The 19,312-nt window shown below is 45.5% G+C and overlaps 1 protein-coding gene across 1 annotated transcript in view; it reads right to left on the reverse strand.

Annotated features, from left to right (window-relative positions):
- Positions 1-552: 552 nt before the first annotated feature.
- LOC128713319 (neuronal calcium sensor 2) overlaps positions 553-19,312 on the reverse strand; it is a 35,064-nt gene continuing 16,304 nt past the window's right edge. The window contains exons 4-5 of the mRNA XM_053808179.1: positions 7,673-7,801; positions 553-729 (exon numbers count right to left, since the gene is read on the reverse strand). Coding sequence (XP_053664154.1) covers positions 553-729; positions 7,673-7,801 — 306 coding nt within the window. The remainder of the gene's footprint in view (positions 730-7,672; positions 7,802-19,312) is intronic.

Consider the following 19,312-nt stretch of genomic DNA (forward strand, 5'->3'; position numbering starts at 1 on the left):
GAGTTTCGGGGACACAACTGCTAATTGTAGCGAACAAGGACGTTACGTGTCCGTTGTGCTATGCTCCTCCACCAGCCCTGGCAGGCTGGTGTGGTCGGTATCGCACCGGTCTATCATTTCGTATGATGGTTCTTATGGATCGTTGCGCTTCCTACTTTTCGTCTAAATATATGTATGTATGTATATATATATATATATCTCTCTATATATAGTACTGTCATCTTGCTATATTATGCTTTATCGCTTCCCATTCTCATTCTCCCTAGTTTCGTAAATTTCGCCTCTGGATAGTTTGCTTTCGTCCCAATCGCTGCAGCGCTTTTTGCCTGGTTCGGTCTGTTTTTTCACCGCACCCGCGTTTATGTTGTATTTGTATTTTTATTTGCCTGCATTTTTCTTCTGTCTGGCTTGTGGTTTGTTTGCTTTGCGCTAGGATGTGTGCAAAAAAGTATGATTGTATGGTGTCTTATATATGGCAATGATCGGGTGGGGTGGAGTGGGGTGGGTGCGAGGGTACGTGCCCACCCGTTCCGGGTACATTCCCCACCCCGCTTAGGGTGCGAGCATTTTCGACAGTTCCTCGTCCTGCAGGCAACCCTTCAAGAACTCGTCCTGCGTCAGCTGACCGTCGTTATTTTCATCCATCTTGGCGAAGATGTTTTTCGCGCGCTCCTCCGCCGAGTCGGCCGGTTTGTTCGACGAACACGCGCCAAGCATATCGTATATTGCCTAGAGGGGTGAAAGGAAGAAAAGAACAACGATAATGTATTAATATCACATTCGGGCATTTCCATTTATCGTGTCATCGAATCGAAGAAACGGTCATGTTTATCAAAACTTTAGCGGCGATGTTACAGAGTACACAAATCCATCACTGTCGAACGAGAAGCGAGTGAGCATGTCCTCGACCGCGCACACGTTTAAACTGGTTTTTCAAATTTCCCTTTTACCAGCCCACCCAGTGATGACCCAGGCGATGGTCTGCTAATGACATTCAGGTGGGTTGGCATGGTTGGTGGTGGGTGTAGGCGCCTCAAGGCGCTCGGGAAATCGAAAATTTTCCCGTCAAAAACAAAACCCTACCTCGCGGGCCGATGGATATCATCAATCAGCCCGTTGCGTCACTACGCACAATGTTTTCGTAACATTTTATACACAGGTCGTTCGCATTCACGTTAAATAGCGCGCATGGTCCGCGCATTTGATCGATTGTAATAGCTTGGCTACATTTACTTTAGAAAAAATGTATGCAAAAAAGTGGCACCCAACAATCGAAAACCCCTTTATGAGCGCTTCCGACACGGAAACGCGCCAGAAAGTGTTGGAAAAGGTTGGCAAACTTTCCCGAACCCCACATAACTTCCGCACGGCTGAGCTTGAACGTTGGCGCCTGTACGACAGACAGTTGGGCTGTGCCACGTTACGGCAAACGCTGCTCGTTAGTGTTGACTTGTCGTAAAGTTATGATAAATCATCAAAGGACAAGTCGCAAAAGTGATGGTTGTGGAGCAAACAAGATTTCAGCATTACATTCAAGTTACTTGCCTTATTAATTACAACCATTGCATGCCACATTAGGGCAGTGAATTCTACATACAAAGCATTAAAATTGAGCCTACATTCGGGATGATATTTCTCCTTCTCGAGACCACTTTATTACCGACTCCATCCGGATAAGCAAAGACATGTGCAAGATGCCCCGACAGCCGGGAAAAAGATATTTCATGTGTATTTATTTTTAAACTTTGACAGGAACAAATTACAATTACATCGTGATGAAAATGGAGCTTCATATTTCATATCTTCCTGTCACACTACCAAAAAAAAAAAAAAAGGAAGATTGAAATCCCGCACACAAACGGAACGCGTCTGCCTCGAATCATCGACGAATTGCTCAAGATTTTCACTGAAACATATTCGAGGCCCAGTGCGCGTGTTTGTTCGTCCGTGTTTGTTGCACCGGAGTAGGTTGTTGCGAGTAGGTACCGGTACCGACAACCGAAACAAGAGCAATGATTTATGATCGCTGTTTATCTTAATTACACACAGCACTTCGTGGTGGCGGCCGGCGGTGGTACAATGCTCTGCCGCCCACACCGGGCACATGCATGCGCTGCTGTACTTTACAAAAGGGCTTTTGCAATAAATTTTCATCGTCTTCATCGATTCGAGCGTGTGCCGAAGCGAAAGCCGCACACAGGCGGGAAAGGGTTTCCCCAGGCCACTGTTTCCATACTGCGGCGGGCGAGATGGTGTACCCGTGGACGAGCAGCACGACCGGCTGCTCGGCCAAGGTAAATTTTCTAACAACCCACAAATAAGTTCTGAGGTTAAATTACAAGCCATTAAAATGGTTCGTTCATAAATTCATTCACGAGCCGTGCTAGGCGGCGGCTTAAGTGAGAACAGACAGATAAATGTACCAGGCCCGGAATTCACGTGAACGACGGGCTGAAATGTGATCTGCAGTGAAATGTGCACAAACACACCAACACACACACACAGATCTCCCAAGGCGAACGATGAATTATGAATGCGTACTACTGCGCGTTGCCTTTAATGGTATGGGGATGAGGAAAGGTTGTTAGAAATGCATACACTATATTTATTTTTAATGTTTAATTTTAACCTTCCCATGATGGAATACACTAAACATGTAAGTGAACACACATACATAGGTCGTGGTTTCCGACAACATCCGCCAGTTTACTAAATTGGCATCCAGAATTCCTCAATTATTTGTGAACTTATCCAGTGTTCGATGGACAAATTATTTAATTTGAAACTACTTTAGTTCTTCTTGTTTCGTATAAGTCGTCCAAAATTTCACCAATTTTGTGTTAAAAATCAGTACCGACAATATCATTTATGTGGATGCTGGCCGCCAACCGCTCTTTCTACAGTCTGAGAAAAAAATTTCCGCTCAAAACACCTGTCGCGATGAATGAAGATGGGACTATATAGAACTTATATAGTTCCAATACTAACATAAGCCTCTGAGACACAATCACGACTCTTTGCAGCTTTTGAAAGGAAGATGCTCAGAAGTATTTATGGCCCCGTATGGCTGGAAGGACATTGTACGACGAACTCATTGTCGTACAGCGGATTAGACTTGCCAGGCTCCGGTCATGTCATGAGACTGATACCGAACGACCTAGCCCGTAAAGTTTTTCGAGGTTGTCCACATGGAAATAGAGGAGGCGTGGTAGGGCCAAATTGAGATGGAGTGATGGCGTTGATGCCCCCACCAGAAAGACCGCGATAATGGATGGGCAGACGAAGGCGCACGATCGTGAGCGGTTTAGAAGACTCTTGCAGCAGCCCTAGACCCTGGTAGCACCTGATAACTAAGTAACTACAGCTGTACAACCTTATCATACAATCTTTAATAGATATTGTTTCTCATACACCTAGCCCAATAATAAAGATAGCTTTCCTTTCCTGAACCAGTTGTGCAAGCATTTGTTTGTATATCTTTCCTTGACTTTCGAAAGCTTTTCTGTATAAAACTCTTTAGACATTCAAAAATCTTTTGAAAATCGACTTATGATTTCAACAACTCTTTACTGAAGCTTCATATGAAATTGGCTCCTCGAAAGATTCACCAAGCATATCACTGGAATATATATATCATTTACCACGTATCAGTGCGGACAACCTTAATCGCACTTTAAATTAAGCTGTCCGGTAGCATTAAAATGACGTTACCAATCCATTATGTTCCAACATTATTTAATACATTGCACAGTAGCCAATCGGTTGACTGTCGGTTGTCCAAAACCATGCCGGTCAGGACAAAGTCAAATAAAATGTTGGACACGTCGTTTTCTATACGACCGAACTTAAACGCACAACGGCATACACACAGTGGAGTGGGCATTTTTTTTTATTATTTACACACACTCACACCATAACAACAACCTAATCCGTCGTAGCGATCAAATGGCGAAAGTAAAAGCTTATGGCGTACAGCATGAACAACATGGCAATGCAAGCACGTACGACACAGGGGAAGCGAAAAAACTTCAAGAACCGTATTACACCGTCCGTTTCCCAATCGTGACTTCGTCGTGGAAGGCAGCGTTAAAACGGCAAACGTCCTCAACAGCCCCGGGAGTAAACGGTGCGGCAAACCCGCACAGGATGCAATATCGGCTTGAGGAATTAGCTTTTAAAGGGAAGTCCCTCTCCACTTCCGCCTCCTCTCCCCCCCCCCCCCCCCCCCCCCAATTTCCTTTCCCTGTCCACCCAGCAGCCCACTCAGCAAAAGAGCTTTTTTTCATTTCACAGTTTATTTATGCTTTTTTTTTCTTCTTTCGACCCTCCACCCGCCCTCGATTGTGTCCGCTTCCCCGTTGGCCGTGGAACGTTTCCGCTTCGGGAGGGGTTTTTTTTTTGGACCGTAGTACTTTCGGCTCTTCATGTCATCATGCTATCTTGCATGGCCGGTGCAATTACAGCACCGGTCGCCTGAGGGGAAACTAGCAACTGCTCTGTCCATTTTGCGAATGAGAATTTAGATGCACCTGCCACCAACTGCCGCAAACCCCCCCTCATACCGCCCCGGTAATCATCATCTTCATCCGATTGAGCGTATCAGACATGGGCAGGGCTACACCACACGCCGTGCCGTGGTTGCCCGGGTAAAGAAGTTGTTAAAGAAGGGTTTCAGCTGAACAGACACGAATGAAATTGCATGTCCTCGGGGCCGCGTGCCGTTGACCGATTCGAGATCGAGAGCAATGCATTCATAATTCATTGATATCTGGCATCAGGTGGTCACCGGTGAAACCTTCTCGACTGTGGGTCCATGTTGAGGGATTTAGAGTTTTAACTTGTTATCTTCTGCTACGCTGCGAGCGTACAAACAAGCGAAAGAAACACAATCAAATGTAATCGAAAATAGTCCTAAATTTTACATGCGACTTTCACTGAGCTTATACTAAAAATAAATTCAAGTTGGGGAATGTGAAAAACATCTCAAGCACAATCACTCTCCTCGAACATTGATTGCGCAAAAATCCACCCCCCTAACAAAACATCCCTTCGGCTCTCTTCACCAGCAGCAAAGGACCGGATCCGGTGAGGATCGTGCTACAAAAAAAGGGGACCCTTGATATAAATAAAGCTCTTCCGTCCACTTCTTCGAAGGTTGGGATCGACGAAACCGGGCTAAAGAACTGTTGGCCATTTTACATTCTGTTCACAACGCTACCCTGCAAGGGGTGGTGGTGCCTTCTCCACACCCAAATACCCAATCATCGCATCCGCAGATGAATCAGGATATCATCAACTATTCTTCTGTCGCCATTACTGCTTCTTCGGTTTCTACAGACAGTCCTTGCTTTCCACCCAGGTGTTCCTAGCTCCAAACAACGCACAACCGAGGTTGGATACATTTGTTTTTCCCTTTCTTTCTTTGGCGAGCCATAAATTTTATCAAACAAAGAAACAAAACATAATCCAGCTGAGTCGAATAGAATCCGCTCGTGATCCTACTTCTACTGTTGGCGGACTGAAAAAGCAGCTACCAAACGTCGGGGGACAACAAAAGAGTTGACTATTTTTCGTTTGCGAAACACAATTTCTCTCGAGTAAGAAAATAATTCCAGTGGTCCAAATGTGTACGTATTTCCTGCTACAACATCTAGAACGAATGAAACAGGTCGTCCGCTGAGCCACAAACAGCAGGAATCCCTTTTAAGATACATTGCTCAAATGATCTCTTGCAGCTTGGTTTCCATCTACGGTCGGAATGTCAGAGTATTGGTCGGGCGGTACTTGGACGACTCGCAATCCTCCACAGCACTCATCTCCAGAATGCTGACGGTTTAAATTAAATTATTTACCCCCGTTTCTTTTGGTCCGGCGCACCTGAATAGCGGCCCTGATTCGAATGCGAAATTGCAAGTGAAGTGAAGTAATCGAAGCGAATCGGCGAAATTCAAATTTGTTTTCCTGCCCTCGTTATCGCAGGGGCCTCGCTTCGGCGGTTTGGACGCCATTTCTTCCTCACCGGCAGCAGCTTTTGTAGCAAAAAAAAAACCCCTTTTCCCCATTGATGGGATTGATTTTTCATTAGCGAATATTCTTCTACCTCGTAGACGATATGATTTTGGTTGCGAAAAGAAATCAATCGAAAGCATCGATTTTTCTACGCTTAAACGTGCAAATCGCGGGTTTCCCATCCATTGTTGGGTGGATGAAGCGAACGGCGATAAACTAATGAATATTATACAATTTCAATCACGGCACCGGTAGCGGAGTGGTACGTTCAGTTAAAAAGAAGCTACTGCATGAATCACCAACCGGCATTAAACCCTTCATAAAGCGGGCGAACCCGCAAGACACCACACAGTTTTCACCTTTACTTAAGCGACATTCGTGATGCATTTTCCACCCAAATCTAGCGATAAATTCAGCTGATAAGTAAGTATTGCACAATCGTCGAAGCGTGAAGAAACGTTACTATCCTTTGCATTAATGAATTTTAAACAACCCCGACTACCGAGACTCGATCCAATTCAATTGGACTTCATTGCGGATGCAAATGCTATGCGTAAAAGTGCATTCTACTCCAGCGGTCGATTCTGCTTCAAGGTGAAACTTTCCTTTTGCCGTGGCTCTCTCCTTCACGCGCTCCGTACGAGTGGGCACTACACCCGGTTACCTTTTCTCGGTATAAACTGCCCGTGGTAACACCTATTATTCTCCACCAGAACAACTACCGGTAGCTACAGCTGCAGCAGCAAAATGCATAAATTTTGCAATCAGCTTTACCTCGACAGGGTGCTACGCGCCATAGTGGGTTAGTTGCAACGCGCTGGTAAAGGATCGAGATCTAGCGTTGCGTGCGCGATGGTTTAAACATAAAAACTTCTTCGTTTTTCTTTTTTTTTTGCTTGTTCACTGCCGCGAACACACGAAATAGTGGCAACAAAAGAAATATGCTTGAATATTGCAGATTTTCACGGTACGCCCTACCCGTTAACTGCGTAGCAGTACACGTAACCGTGTAGAACATTCCGGTGCCTTTCGCAACGGTCGCACCCCACAAACCGCCACCCCATTTTTTTAAGGGTGGTGAAAGGTAGTAACAATTGGTAACCGGTAGTACCGCACTGTTGCTCAAATGGCGCCACCGTGTCTTCTGGTGGGAACTATCGCACCACCTCCATCTATCGACCGAGGCCTCGAGGATCCGTGCCTTACTCCTGCATAATGATACACCGCCATCGATCGCAACAGGGCCGACGGGATTGATTTTAATGGCAGAAGGAAGAGAGAGAGAGAGAAACCCCCTGACTGTAAAGCATTAAAACTCCCTGCTTTAATCATCCACCACAGTCACATACGATGGGACAACCCGGTCACGATGACCGGGTTGATACACCATTTTTAATTGAATGTGGAGAAAGGTTTATGTATTCTTTTTTTTTTGCTCTTTTATCACACAATTATCTCGTAAATTCTTCATGCACCCTCGGCGTAATTATGACACCGGCTTTTTTTCCTTGCCATTTCATAACGGTTCGATAAAAAAGGGCTTTATGAACCATTCTCCTTTCATTGCGCCATACGTCGATAAACATGAGCTCTCTTCAAAACAAAAAAAAAAGGGACAATTTTCACCCCAGCCTGTTTGTTTATGCTTGAAGGTGGAACTTACCTGCACTATTTTAGTCATTTCTTGAATGTCTATTACGCCGTTACCGTCTACATCGTACATCCTAAACGCCCATTTTAGCTTCTCCTCCGGTGTGCCGCTCGAGGTTACATCAATAGCTAACAGAAATTCCTGTAAAGAAACGCAAAGAAGAGAAAAAATGTAATTATTGTATTTTTTTTTTACTAAAGATAATGAATAAAGTTTCTAGGAATTATGAATTTTATAATAATCACAGAATTTTTGGGAAAAAAGGGGTACGAAAAGAAATAATTTAATAGTAAAACCAAAAAAACGACAAGCAAACATAAACGAAGTAAAGTGCAAACAAGAAAGTGAAACTTTTTGATGAAAAATTAAATTAAAAAATTGGTAGTTGATAAGCTCAGAGAACCAAAGAAAGAAAGAAAATAAATCATAACCTGCTACATAAAGTATCTGAATATGAAAGATATCAGATTATTACTATTGAAAGTTCAAAATTACTCGAATTTAGAATTCTAAAAGATAATGTTAAAGATAACATCAATTGTGATTGGATAAAAAAGGAAAGGATAAAAAAATTTAAATATTTAAAAATTATTCTAAAAAATAAAAAAAAAAAAGAACAATAAGCAACGATAAAAAATGCAAAAATTCTTGAATCTTCCGGATAACAAAATGACAAAAAAGATAAAACTACACGAAGACAACAAACCGTGAAAGAGTTTGTACACAACAGAAGAAAATGGAAGAAAGCGAACAATCTCTTCGTCCTTCAGAATGATCACAGGAAAGCAAACCAAGCAAAGGAGATCACAAAGAAGATAATAACATTAGCAAAGGCGTGAACAACTAATACCTAATGAAATTTAATTCAAGGAAAACATCTTTCGTAATTAAAGCGCTCAATTATGCAGATGTGCTTCAACTCTGTGCCTTCAGCGCGTGTTGCTCGGAGAAGACCGACCGAGCGACAAAGATGGGAAGGCGAATCTTCGCATTTACACAGCCAAACCGAGACGGAACATAGTGGCAGCCCATGGAAGGTGCCGGTTTGCCGGTGCGAGCATGACTGTTTGCCGCCAAACCAACAGAAGGACGGGGTTGTAAGAAATGCTCGGTCAAAGCTGCGGTGCCGTGATTCATTTAAATCTACAACCAATTCAACGACCGATCCGGCGCGAAGAAAAGCTCACGAAGCACACACACAAAAAAAAAATCCTTTACCGGTCCCGAGGGCCGTTTGTTTGGTAACGGGCGGGCAAAGGCAAAGACGGCAAACGGTGGCAAACATTGGCACGCAAACAACGCGCCAAGCATCAAAGTGGATCGGGTCCGTTCGAGGGAAGAGCGCTGTGCCCGAATGGCTTCATTCCCAGCCACCGATTAAGACCGTCCGTAGCGTAGCTGGTTTGTGGTCGATGAGTTCTAGTGCTCCGCAGACATACACACATCCGGTGGCAGGAATGATCCTCAAGATGCCAAAGCCATTTGCTCTTCTAGTGCGGGCTCAACGATAGTGACACTTCTTCAATATGGTAATGCGGGCTTGGTAGAAGGATCGGCTTTGATTTAGCAAATCGACTTTTATACCACCGAATGCCGAGAGAACAGACACACACACACCACACCATCCGGCATTGTGTGCGAAGGCGCTCGGTCTCGCCATTTTGGTGCGGTGATTTGTCGTGCGAATCGATTCGAGATATCGTCGGTCGAGGTTGAAGTGAAACCTGGATGAACACAAAATCAAACAGACACCGGGACCGGGTGATGTTTGATCTGCGTCGAAAGATGTTATTGAGCAGATTTTTCCAATTTCCTGACAAAGCTTTATGCAAACAAAAAGAAAACGGAACCAGCACCGAAACCGAATTTCTAGATCGGATCATCGCCTTTTGCATATTGTGCTTTTTCAACTTGAAGAATCACTCCATTCGAGAGATCTTCAACTCAACCACAAAAAAAAAAAACGGTTCGTACACAATTTTAAATTATTTGCCACACTGAATTTAGACATCAGGTGTATCATTTGCAATCAGTGCAATACAGTACATGCATCGGAAAACATACGTGTGCATAACACGGAATGGAATCTAGCGCATGCAGTTCTGCCTCTGTGTTTGCTGCTACCACAGCCGAATGCAATGACAACAGCATGGGGCAAACAGCGGAACACCCGGACACGATGAGTTGCACGTTGCATATTTAACATTCACATTTTCCATCCCATGAATATTCCACCCAACTTCATACTTTAGTTTAGAGGTGGATGTACATGGTAAAAAAAACCATAGGATTGTGCACACAATGACACAAGGGATGTGGCGTTTTGAGACGAGGGCAAAGTTCGCCAGCATCATCACGAATCATCTTCCAGTTCGTGCTACGAACGGGCACCAACGTGTAGAGACTCTCTCTCACTGTCTTGTACCGCAACTACCAGCTGGTCCCGGTTGTGGATATTTACGTTTAAATTCTGAAATTCCCGTCCAGACTGGAGTTGCATTCTGGACGCTGGTCCCGAGTTCCTGAAGTAAGCAGATTGGCAGATTCCACTTGGGAAGATTTGGACATGAAATTTTTCATCCAATATCCTGCTAGTTACCGGCTTAAGATTACTTCACGGTAGGTTGCGGTAAAATATGCACAAAAATTGCCCAGACATACGGTACCAGCTCCGTTGTACGGTGTTTCAAAATGGATATTATATTCTGACCCCGCAGCCATGGTTGCAAGGACGAACTAACAGCACGACTCATCCACTAGTTGGTTTATTTACTCAATTTTGTTTCCTATTGCATCCAACCTCCAGATGCATCCAGTGCTACAGAGGCAATGGACGGTTGTGCCTGCGGAAGGTCTTCAAAAAGTCAATTCCGAACAAACGAGCTCGGTCTAATCGGCTTCGTATCTTACGGCAACAGCTTTTTCTCATATCCAGTCCTTACTGCACGAAACATTCGAGAAGACACTTACAAGAATATTACGTTCCCACGTACCTCGCTCGTTCTAAGAGCACGCGCACGGTACAGCGGGTCCAGCCTGGTGCTGGAGATGATCGTGGGGTAATGGATTCGTACTTTTTTGATGGATACTCCATGATTTCGTGATCCACTTTGAGCTATTATGTAAACGGTGGAAATACGTTTTACGATCGTAACCGTAACCTATATGTCAAGAAACTACGAATCGTCTTCTACTGACGGTGGCTTTAGAGTTGTCGCCTGAAAACGGCGGTGTTTGCTGGTGTCGAGGTCACGGCTATTGTAGCACGTCCGCAGCTTATTGATGCTGACAAATGAATGCCGAAGAAAGAACATATTCCACCGCCGGTGTAGTAGTGTTTTGTCTCCCTGCCCGCAGGCATGCCATTCTTCAACCGAAGCCAAAACCAGTTGACTCCACACAGCAACCTCGCGGCGTGTCGGCACGGAAAAGCCGAAAGATCAAGCAGGCTCGCCAAGAATGAGGTGCGCTCGAGCGCACGCTGGTGCACACGAAAACAAAAACAAGGCCCCCTCCCCCCCACGCGAATGGATAACAAACATGCTTAAGAGGACATTCTTCTGCTTGGGATGTTGGTGTGCTCGTTGCGCGCGCGTCATACTATAGTGGCGAGTGAATTTTGGAGTACGGTGAAGAAATCTCGGCACCGGCACCACAAGCAGTGGAACACGATACACACGAACATGACGAACGACCCGAGAGCGACAAACGGCCATGCGGCTTCTGCTTTCAAAGCGCCCCCGAATGGCATGTGCAACATCACACCAAAGGACAACAACTGCTGGGAAAAGATGCTTATTAGCGTCGAGTTGTTACAGCATTTGCATACACGAAGGCCTGGGTGAGGGGGGAAGGGGGAAACGGGAGGAGGTTGCGCAGCCAAGGTAGACACAACCAACGCTCTTTCCATTCGGCATGCTTCCCCGCAGCGTGACGGCATCTTTTTCCGCCCGTTGGAGTAAAACTCTTGGAAAAATGGTCCCATTTGTAAGGAGTGTTAAAAAGGGCTCCTTATGTTCCTCCACCACAGCAACTGCTAGAAATTCTGTAAACCAGAGCATTTGTTTTCCTTTTGTCCTACTGGTTCCACCGCGTCCATCTCCCTTTTCCTTCGCTTGCCATGGCCACTCGGCTCCTGCACGTGGGAAAACCAAGAACCGAGGGAAAGTGGTTTCGCTTGTCTTTTTTTTTTTTGCATACATTTTTATTTTGCTCTACTCGCTTGTTATTATTTGTCCACAGGCTCTTCGGGAACACAATAGGCAAGTTGCACATAGAAAACATACATACGCTCGCACAGACACAACCAACCCTTGCAAACCCATCAGTTTGTGTGAGTGTGTGTTTATCTTGCAGGCACGCTCGGTTAAGATTTGTTACAAACAAAATGTTTCTTTTGTATAATGTTCGATTTTGAATCATGCTTAACCGGGTTGGAAGCTCCTTTTTTTTTGTTTAAGGCCCTTTTTTCTTGTAAGCCGCTCCATGGTGGGAACATTATACAGCACCGTATACATTCGCTTCATTGACGGTGCACAGTGGCTCGCTTGTGTTTGTGGCCGTAAAATCTACCCAAACAAAGGCCCTCCGAATGGAATCGGGAAAAAAGGCACAAGTAGCACACACCACCATTATATCGATCGCTCGCTATCTGTCCCAAAAATTGAGTTCCATACCTTCGAACCATTCACAGCTTAAACACTTCATTCACGCATGCCATTAACCACGAGCTGTGAGCGTTAAATCCACTTCCAAAACCCCTGCAAATCCTGCTCCCGGTGGAAAACGTCGATTTAAACTTTCTTTCCTTCTGACTCTCTGCCTCTCGCTTGTCTCCCACCACCCCTCCACCCCCTTTCTCTAAGCACCGTTATTGGAGTGCGTGTAAGGATCGTCAAAAACATCAACCCAGCCCGGGGACGATATCTACAACACAGCCCGGGCCTCCCCTCCCCCAACCCTCACCCCCCTCACCCCGTTATTTCATCGTAATGCGAAACGCACACAAAACCACACCGGGGTTGGGTCTCGACCTGCCCGCCGGCGATGAAAATCCGCACGATTCTGATTTCATTTTCGCACCGACTAAAAACCTCCAACATTTCTCGCTTGCTCCCTTGGGTCTCGTACGAAATCTCAGCTCATGTTTTTCTTTGCCAGGGTTCCGTGAGCTTTTTCGGGTGTCCGTGGTGGGCCTGGAACTGGTATGTCACCGGTATGGGGGGTGTGTGCTTATCCGAACATCCAGAAAGGGAAAATCGCGCCCTGATCGTGTATGCCCACACGTGCCACAAGGCATATGTGGATACATCTTCATTTTTGCATCCCTTTTTCGTACATTTAAAAGTCTTGATTTAAATCACTGTCCATTGTGTATCGCTCACTGTTTGCTCAACCAGAAAAGTTTTGTACAATCCATCACCTGCAGCTAAAACAGTCTGAATTGCTCAGTTCAGACATTCATATGATGTTCAGAAAGGTAATGATTGTGCAATGAAATCACTATATATCAGCGCACTACACTCGCCAGTCAGCTCTGTCATGAGAATGACATCGGACAACCAAACCATGAGGTTCATTAGGACAGAGAAGACAAGTCAAGCATGACCTCCGAAATAGAAGCGATCTTAGCAATAATTACTTCAGATAAGTAACAAAAGCGGCTATGATTGTTATCCAGACCCCTCGATTAATGATTAATTACTTAAGAAATATCAAGAAGTGCCTAGTGAGCAACATTTTGCAAAACGCCTAAATGTATGCAATTATCAGAACATAATTAACTTATGTATTAAAACATGTACCAACAGAGAGTAGTTTTAAAATTAAGATGCTTCCAAAAAGTCTTGGGTTTAACAGGACTTAACCTTGTTACTTTGAGCTTCCTCCCACCACAACTATCTGCAAACCAGGCAATATGGTTGCTTCGTGGATGAACCCCAGCTGTGAACAGGTGAAGTGGTGCTAAACGACAAATGAAGCAAAATGCCATTAGGATACTGGAAATGTCGTATTGGTTCGTGCGACCCGGAAACCTCTGCCTCTTGTCCTTGAACCACCGCAACATAGATAGTTTCACAAGGCAAACGGAGCAAACCAGCACCAGAGCATTCCTATCCTTGATCATTGCTCGATACTGTGTAATCGGATGCGTGATCTATATTTATGAGCCACCTCCGCAATGTGCCCCCCCACCCGTTACTTGTCCATTAAAACAATATTGTCGTCTATATGGGGTGGTTTGCCTCAGGTGAATTTCAGTACCGCACGTGAAGATGGTGCTGGTGGTGCTCGAGGCAAACGTAATCGCAATCAACGGTCCTGGAAATGGAACGTCTTTTTGCGAGTTTGGGGTGAGGGGAGATGAGGAGTTCGCATCGTGATGGCGGTAAACCTTTCCTTCTTCCGGGTCGTTTTCCGGGTTTTCCAAGGATATTAGTTACTTCGCCACCCAGCCCATGCCATGCCCGCCCAAAATGGGTCCCCCACACACGATTGCAGCTTATCGAAAAGCAATAAAACTTTCCTAATCTAAGATGCCGATTTCCCTGGGGGAGGGGGTCGGGTGGTGGCGCGGGTGACACACTAGGCATGCGAACATAAAGTGGCCCTCGACTTGGCCCGAAGGGAAAACAGCAGTAGCTGCGATATTGCATGTGACCTTCGACTAGCCGCAGCTTTAAGAGCCGCTACACGCCGCTACGTTGCGAGTGCGACCAGAAGAGAAAAAAAAACGAAATACGTTTACTTTACCCATCAGCCATCTTTATAAAATGGTTCTCGCATCGATGGACCCTTCATGCCGCGAAGGAGAATATTGCGCGTTGGAAGAAACTTGACCGAGCAATGGCAAAAGTTCTCTTTCCATTCCACAACAGGAGCAAAACAAATCTCTTCATCGGTTGGCGTTGTTCACGACGTTGCGGCTTTGTTCGATAAGTGTTTTCCATTCGTGGAGAATACGTTCGAGCCGTTTTTGTGCGATTTTCCCCCAAATCCCCATTCCCATTTCCAGAGGTATGTGTGGATGATTATTTCGGAGGTGTGGACGGAAGATTACGGCCAAAAGTATTAACAAACTAACGACAACTTGTTAAACTTTACTTCGTGCGGTGTGCGAAAGTTTCACGTTAAGTTGCGACAGTTTGAGCGAACTGCTTGGTGAAGCAACACAACCAGGTTAGGAGCGGGACACCGGTGTGTTAAAGGCAATCGTTTGCAGAAGCATCGCATTTCGGTTCGTATGTTAATCTTCGCAACTACAGCAACAATGCTCTCAGCGGCTGTAAATGCCGATGGATTGAACATCGCTGCTATCATGTTTCTCCAATTGGACAACATTATGAAACAGAATTTGCCGCCCTGGAGACACAACAACAACCAAAAAAAAAAAACAAGTTAAAAATAATAATTTCCTCATAAATAATAAACTTTCACCGACGGATGACTGGCCACGAAACATAATCGATTCCACATTTTATTCGATATCCGATGTAATCGCAAACGTTTATTGTACCACGGGCGGTGGCTACACTCCCATTTGTCATTATAATTTGTGCAAACTTGCGTCAAGAAATATGAACCTCCATGCTGGGACATACCGTGAACATGAAGATCGTCGGCGAACGGCGAACCACCACAAGCACTCATCCATTCAACCGTGAATCATTTGTTTCACCCAAAACAAAAAAAAATACAGGCTGTCTAGCACCAGGGAAAGAAGACATCCTTTCGCTGTGCTAAGATACATTCCAGAACAGCGCGACGAGCAGGCGAGAGTGGCGCGCAAGAAGCGTCACTGTGAGCAACTGAATGGTGAGTAAGACAGTAACACAATTCTTGAAGAATAATGCTCCTTTGGGCGCAGTACCGCGGGGTTTAAGGGAGGTGACGAGCAGGGTCCAACAGCCTACCAGAAGCCCCACCACTCAAGAACTCATAGATCTTGGGAAATAATTTACAACATTTCTGCTCCAGGCCACCGTCTCCCGCAAATCAGTTATCCGCTGCTCCGGCCGCCACCGGTCCGACACCCGGACATGGACACCTTGCGTTCACCCACAAAATTTGAAGCATTTAATGCCTGGCGAGCGGGCGCACAATTTCGCAAATGGAGCATGGACACCGAGGGCGGCACGTGCCGTTCATTTTTAAGCAGCCTTGTCCCTGCGAGTTATCGTCATCGGTTTCCCACCGGTTCCCATCATATCTTTCGCTGAATTGAATAAATTAAAAGCCCATTCTCGAGGGGGGTTTTTTTTGGAGAAAATAAATTGCGATGCCTTTGCGCGGATGGTGGCGTTTTTGTTTCAAAAGGACCGTCGGCCGTGTCTAGGAGATTGAGAAAAGGTGAGGCTGTCGTTGCTCTTCTTCAGCGTTTTGTCGTCTACTCGCCGCGATGTCGATGTCTCGTTGGGCAGGGCGGTGAGGCTGAAGACGTTAAGAAGACCGAAAAACAACACAACCTCCACCCGTCGCTTGGAGAAATTTGAAGCAAACAGGGGTGAAAGAAAGGCTCACAAAGAAAAACCCAGCTTCGCTCCCGACGCCCGACGGATCACGAAAATTTCCTTTGATGTGCTGGCGAAACAGAAACGGTTCGCATAAAGCCGCGCTGGCTTTTTCGCTCGCGTTTTTGTCAAAGCATCGTGCAAGTGCGTCGGTTGTGTCGAACGCGGGAAGCAACACCGCGACAGCCCGGCGGAACACACGGTCCGCCAAGGGAGCAAAACGGGGGGCTCTCGCTGTGTTATCTTTAAAATTATGGCTTTTTGATCGATGTGTCTCTAAAAGCCACATTATCGTGCCGCACACTGAGGCACTGAACGAGCTGAGCCGGTATTAGACTGACGTGGGAACGGCGTAACGAGCCCGCAAAGGTGGCAAAAGCTGCAAAGCAATGGTGCAAACACACACACACAACAACCCATCAGCGGTAAGAAGGGGAGGAATTGGGGAGCGTTTTTTTTTTACATTTCGATGGGGAGCTAAACACGGTTAACACATTTTCCGGGAGAAATTGTTCATGCGCTGATGGACGACACTTTGGAGCCCTGTTTGGCGTTGGATGTTGGCCCCGTGCAATACTTTTGGCAGTTGCTTAATGCCATAAAAGCTCGGTACGTCAACCGGTGATTTAAGGCGAACAAATGATTTCTAATCGAAGGACATGAAATGCGGGAAATGTGAAAAGGACCATCGTACCCTGTCACTCTAATTTCGAAACTTTACATCAAACCATTCACTTAGCCTTTCCATTCAACACGCACAACATTCTAAATAAAACACGCACAAACAACTGCAACGCTACCCAACAATAAGTCTCGGTAGCCTCGATTAAAATTCCGACAGTGTTTAGCGATTTAAATCACTTTCCAGAAGATTAACTGTTCGGAAGGAAGCAAAAAAAAAAACAAACTCCCCCAGACGATAAATCCCACCACATTACATGCAGCTAATTGAAACATTCTACAAAAAACGATCAATTATTCATCCTTTATTGCATAAAGATGCCGTCTCCTGCCGTTTTCGGTGGAATAAATTTGCCGACTACCCGGCCGTGTTGTGACCTTTTGCAGCTCACCGATGCTGTCCTTGTCTTGTGGCAAAGTGCAGAAGCAGAAGACAGCACACACAACAAAAAAAAACAGACATATCACAGTTGAAGGAAACCAAGTGAAGCAATAAAGCCGTCCTATGTGTCCCTTACTTAACATGATGAGCGAATTGGCGGTAGTGGAGCGCGTGGCGTATAGGTGCGCGGAAATTTTACTCCCCTTGAAAGCAAATTTTCAACGCTGGCAGGGTTGGCGAGAAAGGTGACGATAGGCATCACCAAAGGGTCGTCTAATGGTAGCCATTTTTTGTTCCTGCCCGTGTTCTGCAGCGTGTTTACGCGAGCGGGTTCGTTCCTCCGGTGAGTGTCCCAGGAGAACAGCTGCGGAGGAAAGGCTTCCCGTGACCCTCACAAACAAGATTGATTGTTGTGTTGATCGGGTGACGTGTAAGGTATGTATGGGTGGATGTGTGCGAAAAGTTGTTGATCCTAGGAATTGGGTGTGTGGCGCTCACATTGTGCGCGTTCAATATCCATATCCTCCCATCGCAACCTAATACATCGGTGCTGTCCCATCAACCCAAATCCACTTTAAACCTATCTTCCCTCTACTAACGGCAGGTCCTTTTTTTGGTGGATATTACTCATGGTATCTTTGGGGATTTTTTTTATTCCGCACGGAAAGGTTGCCATTACCACGACTGTGCGGGAACATTCGAAAAGAAAACTCCCCTAAGCAACACCATTACTTCATAATAACGATTCACATCTCTGGTGGGCGAAATGTCGAATCAACAGAACGACTTCGCCTTTTGCACCGAACCATTTTTTTCCCCCTCCGCAAAGCAAGTCCTTCGCAATTAAACTTCTAATGAAAATGGTGCTCCCACCGACGGGGACTACTCGGAGCAACTTCACCCACCAACCGGGCCGCACCAGCCAGCAAGCGAGCGAGCGCGCGCGCGCGTTCAACGGTGGAAAATGGAATGAATTATTATTGTTGTGTTGCAGGCGACCACAAAATTAATTAAACTTAGCCTTGAGAAAAGCTCGGCAAGCAAGATTAGCTTGGTCGGTTGGTTCCCGGCAAACGATTCTGCCCCGCTGTGGTCGAGGGGGAGTGTCACGAAGCCATCCGGATTGGGACCGGTTCCGTTCCGTGCGCTTGGCGAGAGTGAAAAGCCACTTTCGCTTTCGCTACCATCGTACGCCGCCACAACAAACCAGGCTGAGGTTTGTTTCTCTTTCATTTGACTTTATCGTTGCGTTTGCCTTACATTCTGCACGGCGTTCCGAAGTCTTCCCTTTCTGGCCTCTCTAAAGGACCGAATCCTTTCGGTTGAGGTTTCCCATAACTGCTGGTTTGTGTGTATCGGAGTGTTTGTCGTTGGTTAAGAATGTGTTGTGGTGAGAAAACTTTATCCAACAGCCATTATCACTGGTCCGTCCAGATTCGGAGAAAAGCGAAGGAATCCTTTTGGAAATTCTCCGCTGGCTAAACAAACTCACCAATAGAAAGCCGACGACCAAAGAAGGACAATCGGAAAAATAATTTCGTGTGCAAGGTACCTCGGTGCAGAGGAATAATGTATGAAGGATTATACAATTCTTAGTAAACTGTTAAACAATCTTTCAATGCAATGATCCACTGTTTTACTTAAAGCACAAAGGATAACTGCTCTTGATATGTGCATGAATCAGCCTGCCCGATATTTCTTTTCATTCCCAGAAAAAAGGAGAACTTTCGTTTTACATTGTACTATAAACACTCTTGAATTCGCCTTAAGTTATGCAATTTACTACAGGCGCAACGCGCCTAAAGTTATGTAATATGCATGACATACTTGCTGTTTTGCAGTTAGGCTCTTTTTTAACAAAAAAAAATTCGCGCAAATTTGTCCGAAAGTTACCGAAAGTTTAATAAAATTTAAAATGTCAAGCAATCTGCGGAAACCGCAGAATCCAAAAACCGCACCAGCCAAACTGTACGATCAAATGACAGCCAATGGAGAGGGGGGAAAAAAACACCTCATGACATGAATGTTCATTCAACGGCCACAGTGTGACAAATTAATGGCTACCACGGGTAAAGACGA

This window comes from Anopheles marshallii, chromosome 3 (genome assembly GCF_943734725.1).
Source record: "Anopheles marshallii chromosome 3, idAnoMarsDA_429_01, whole genome shotgun sequence".
NCBI classification, from domain to species: Eukaryota; Metazoa; Arthropoda; class Insecta; order Diptera; family Culicidae; genus Anopheles; species Anopheles marshallii.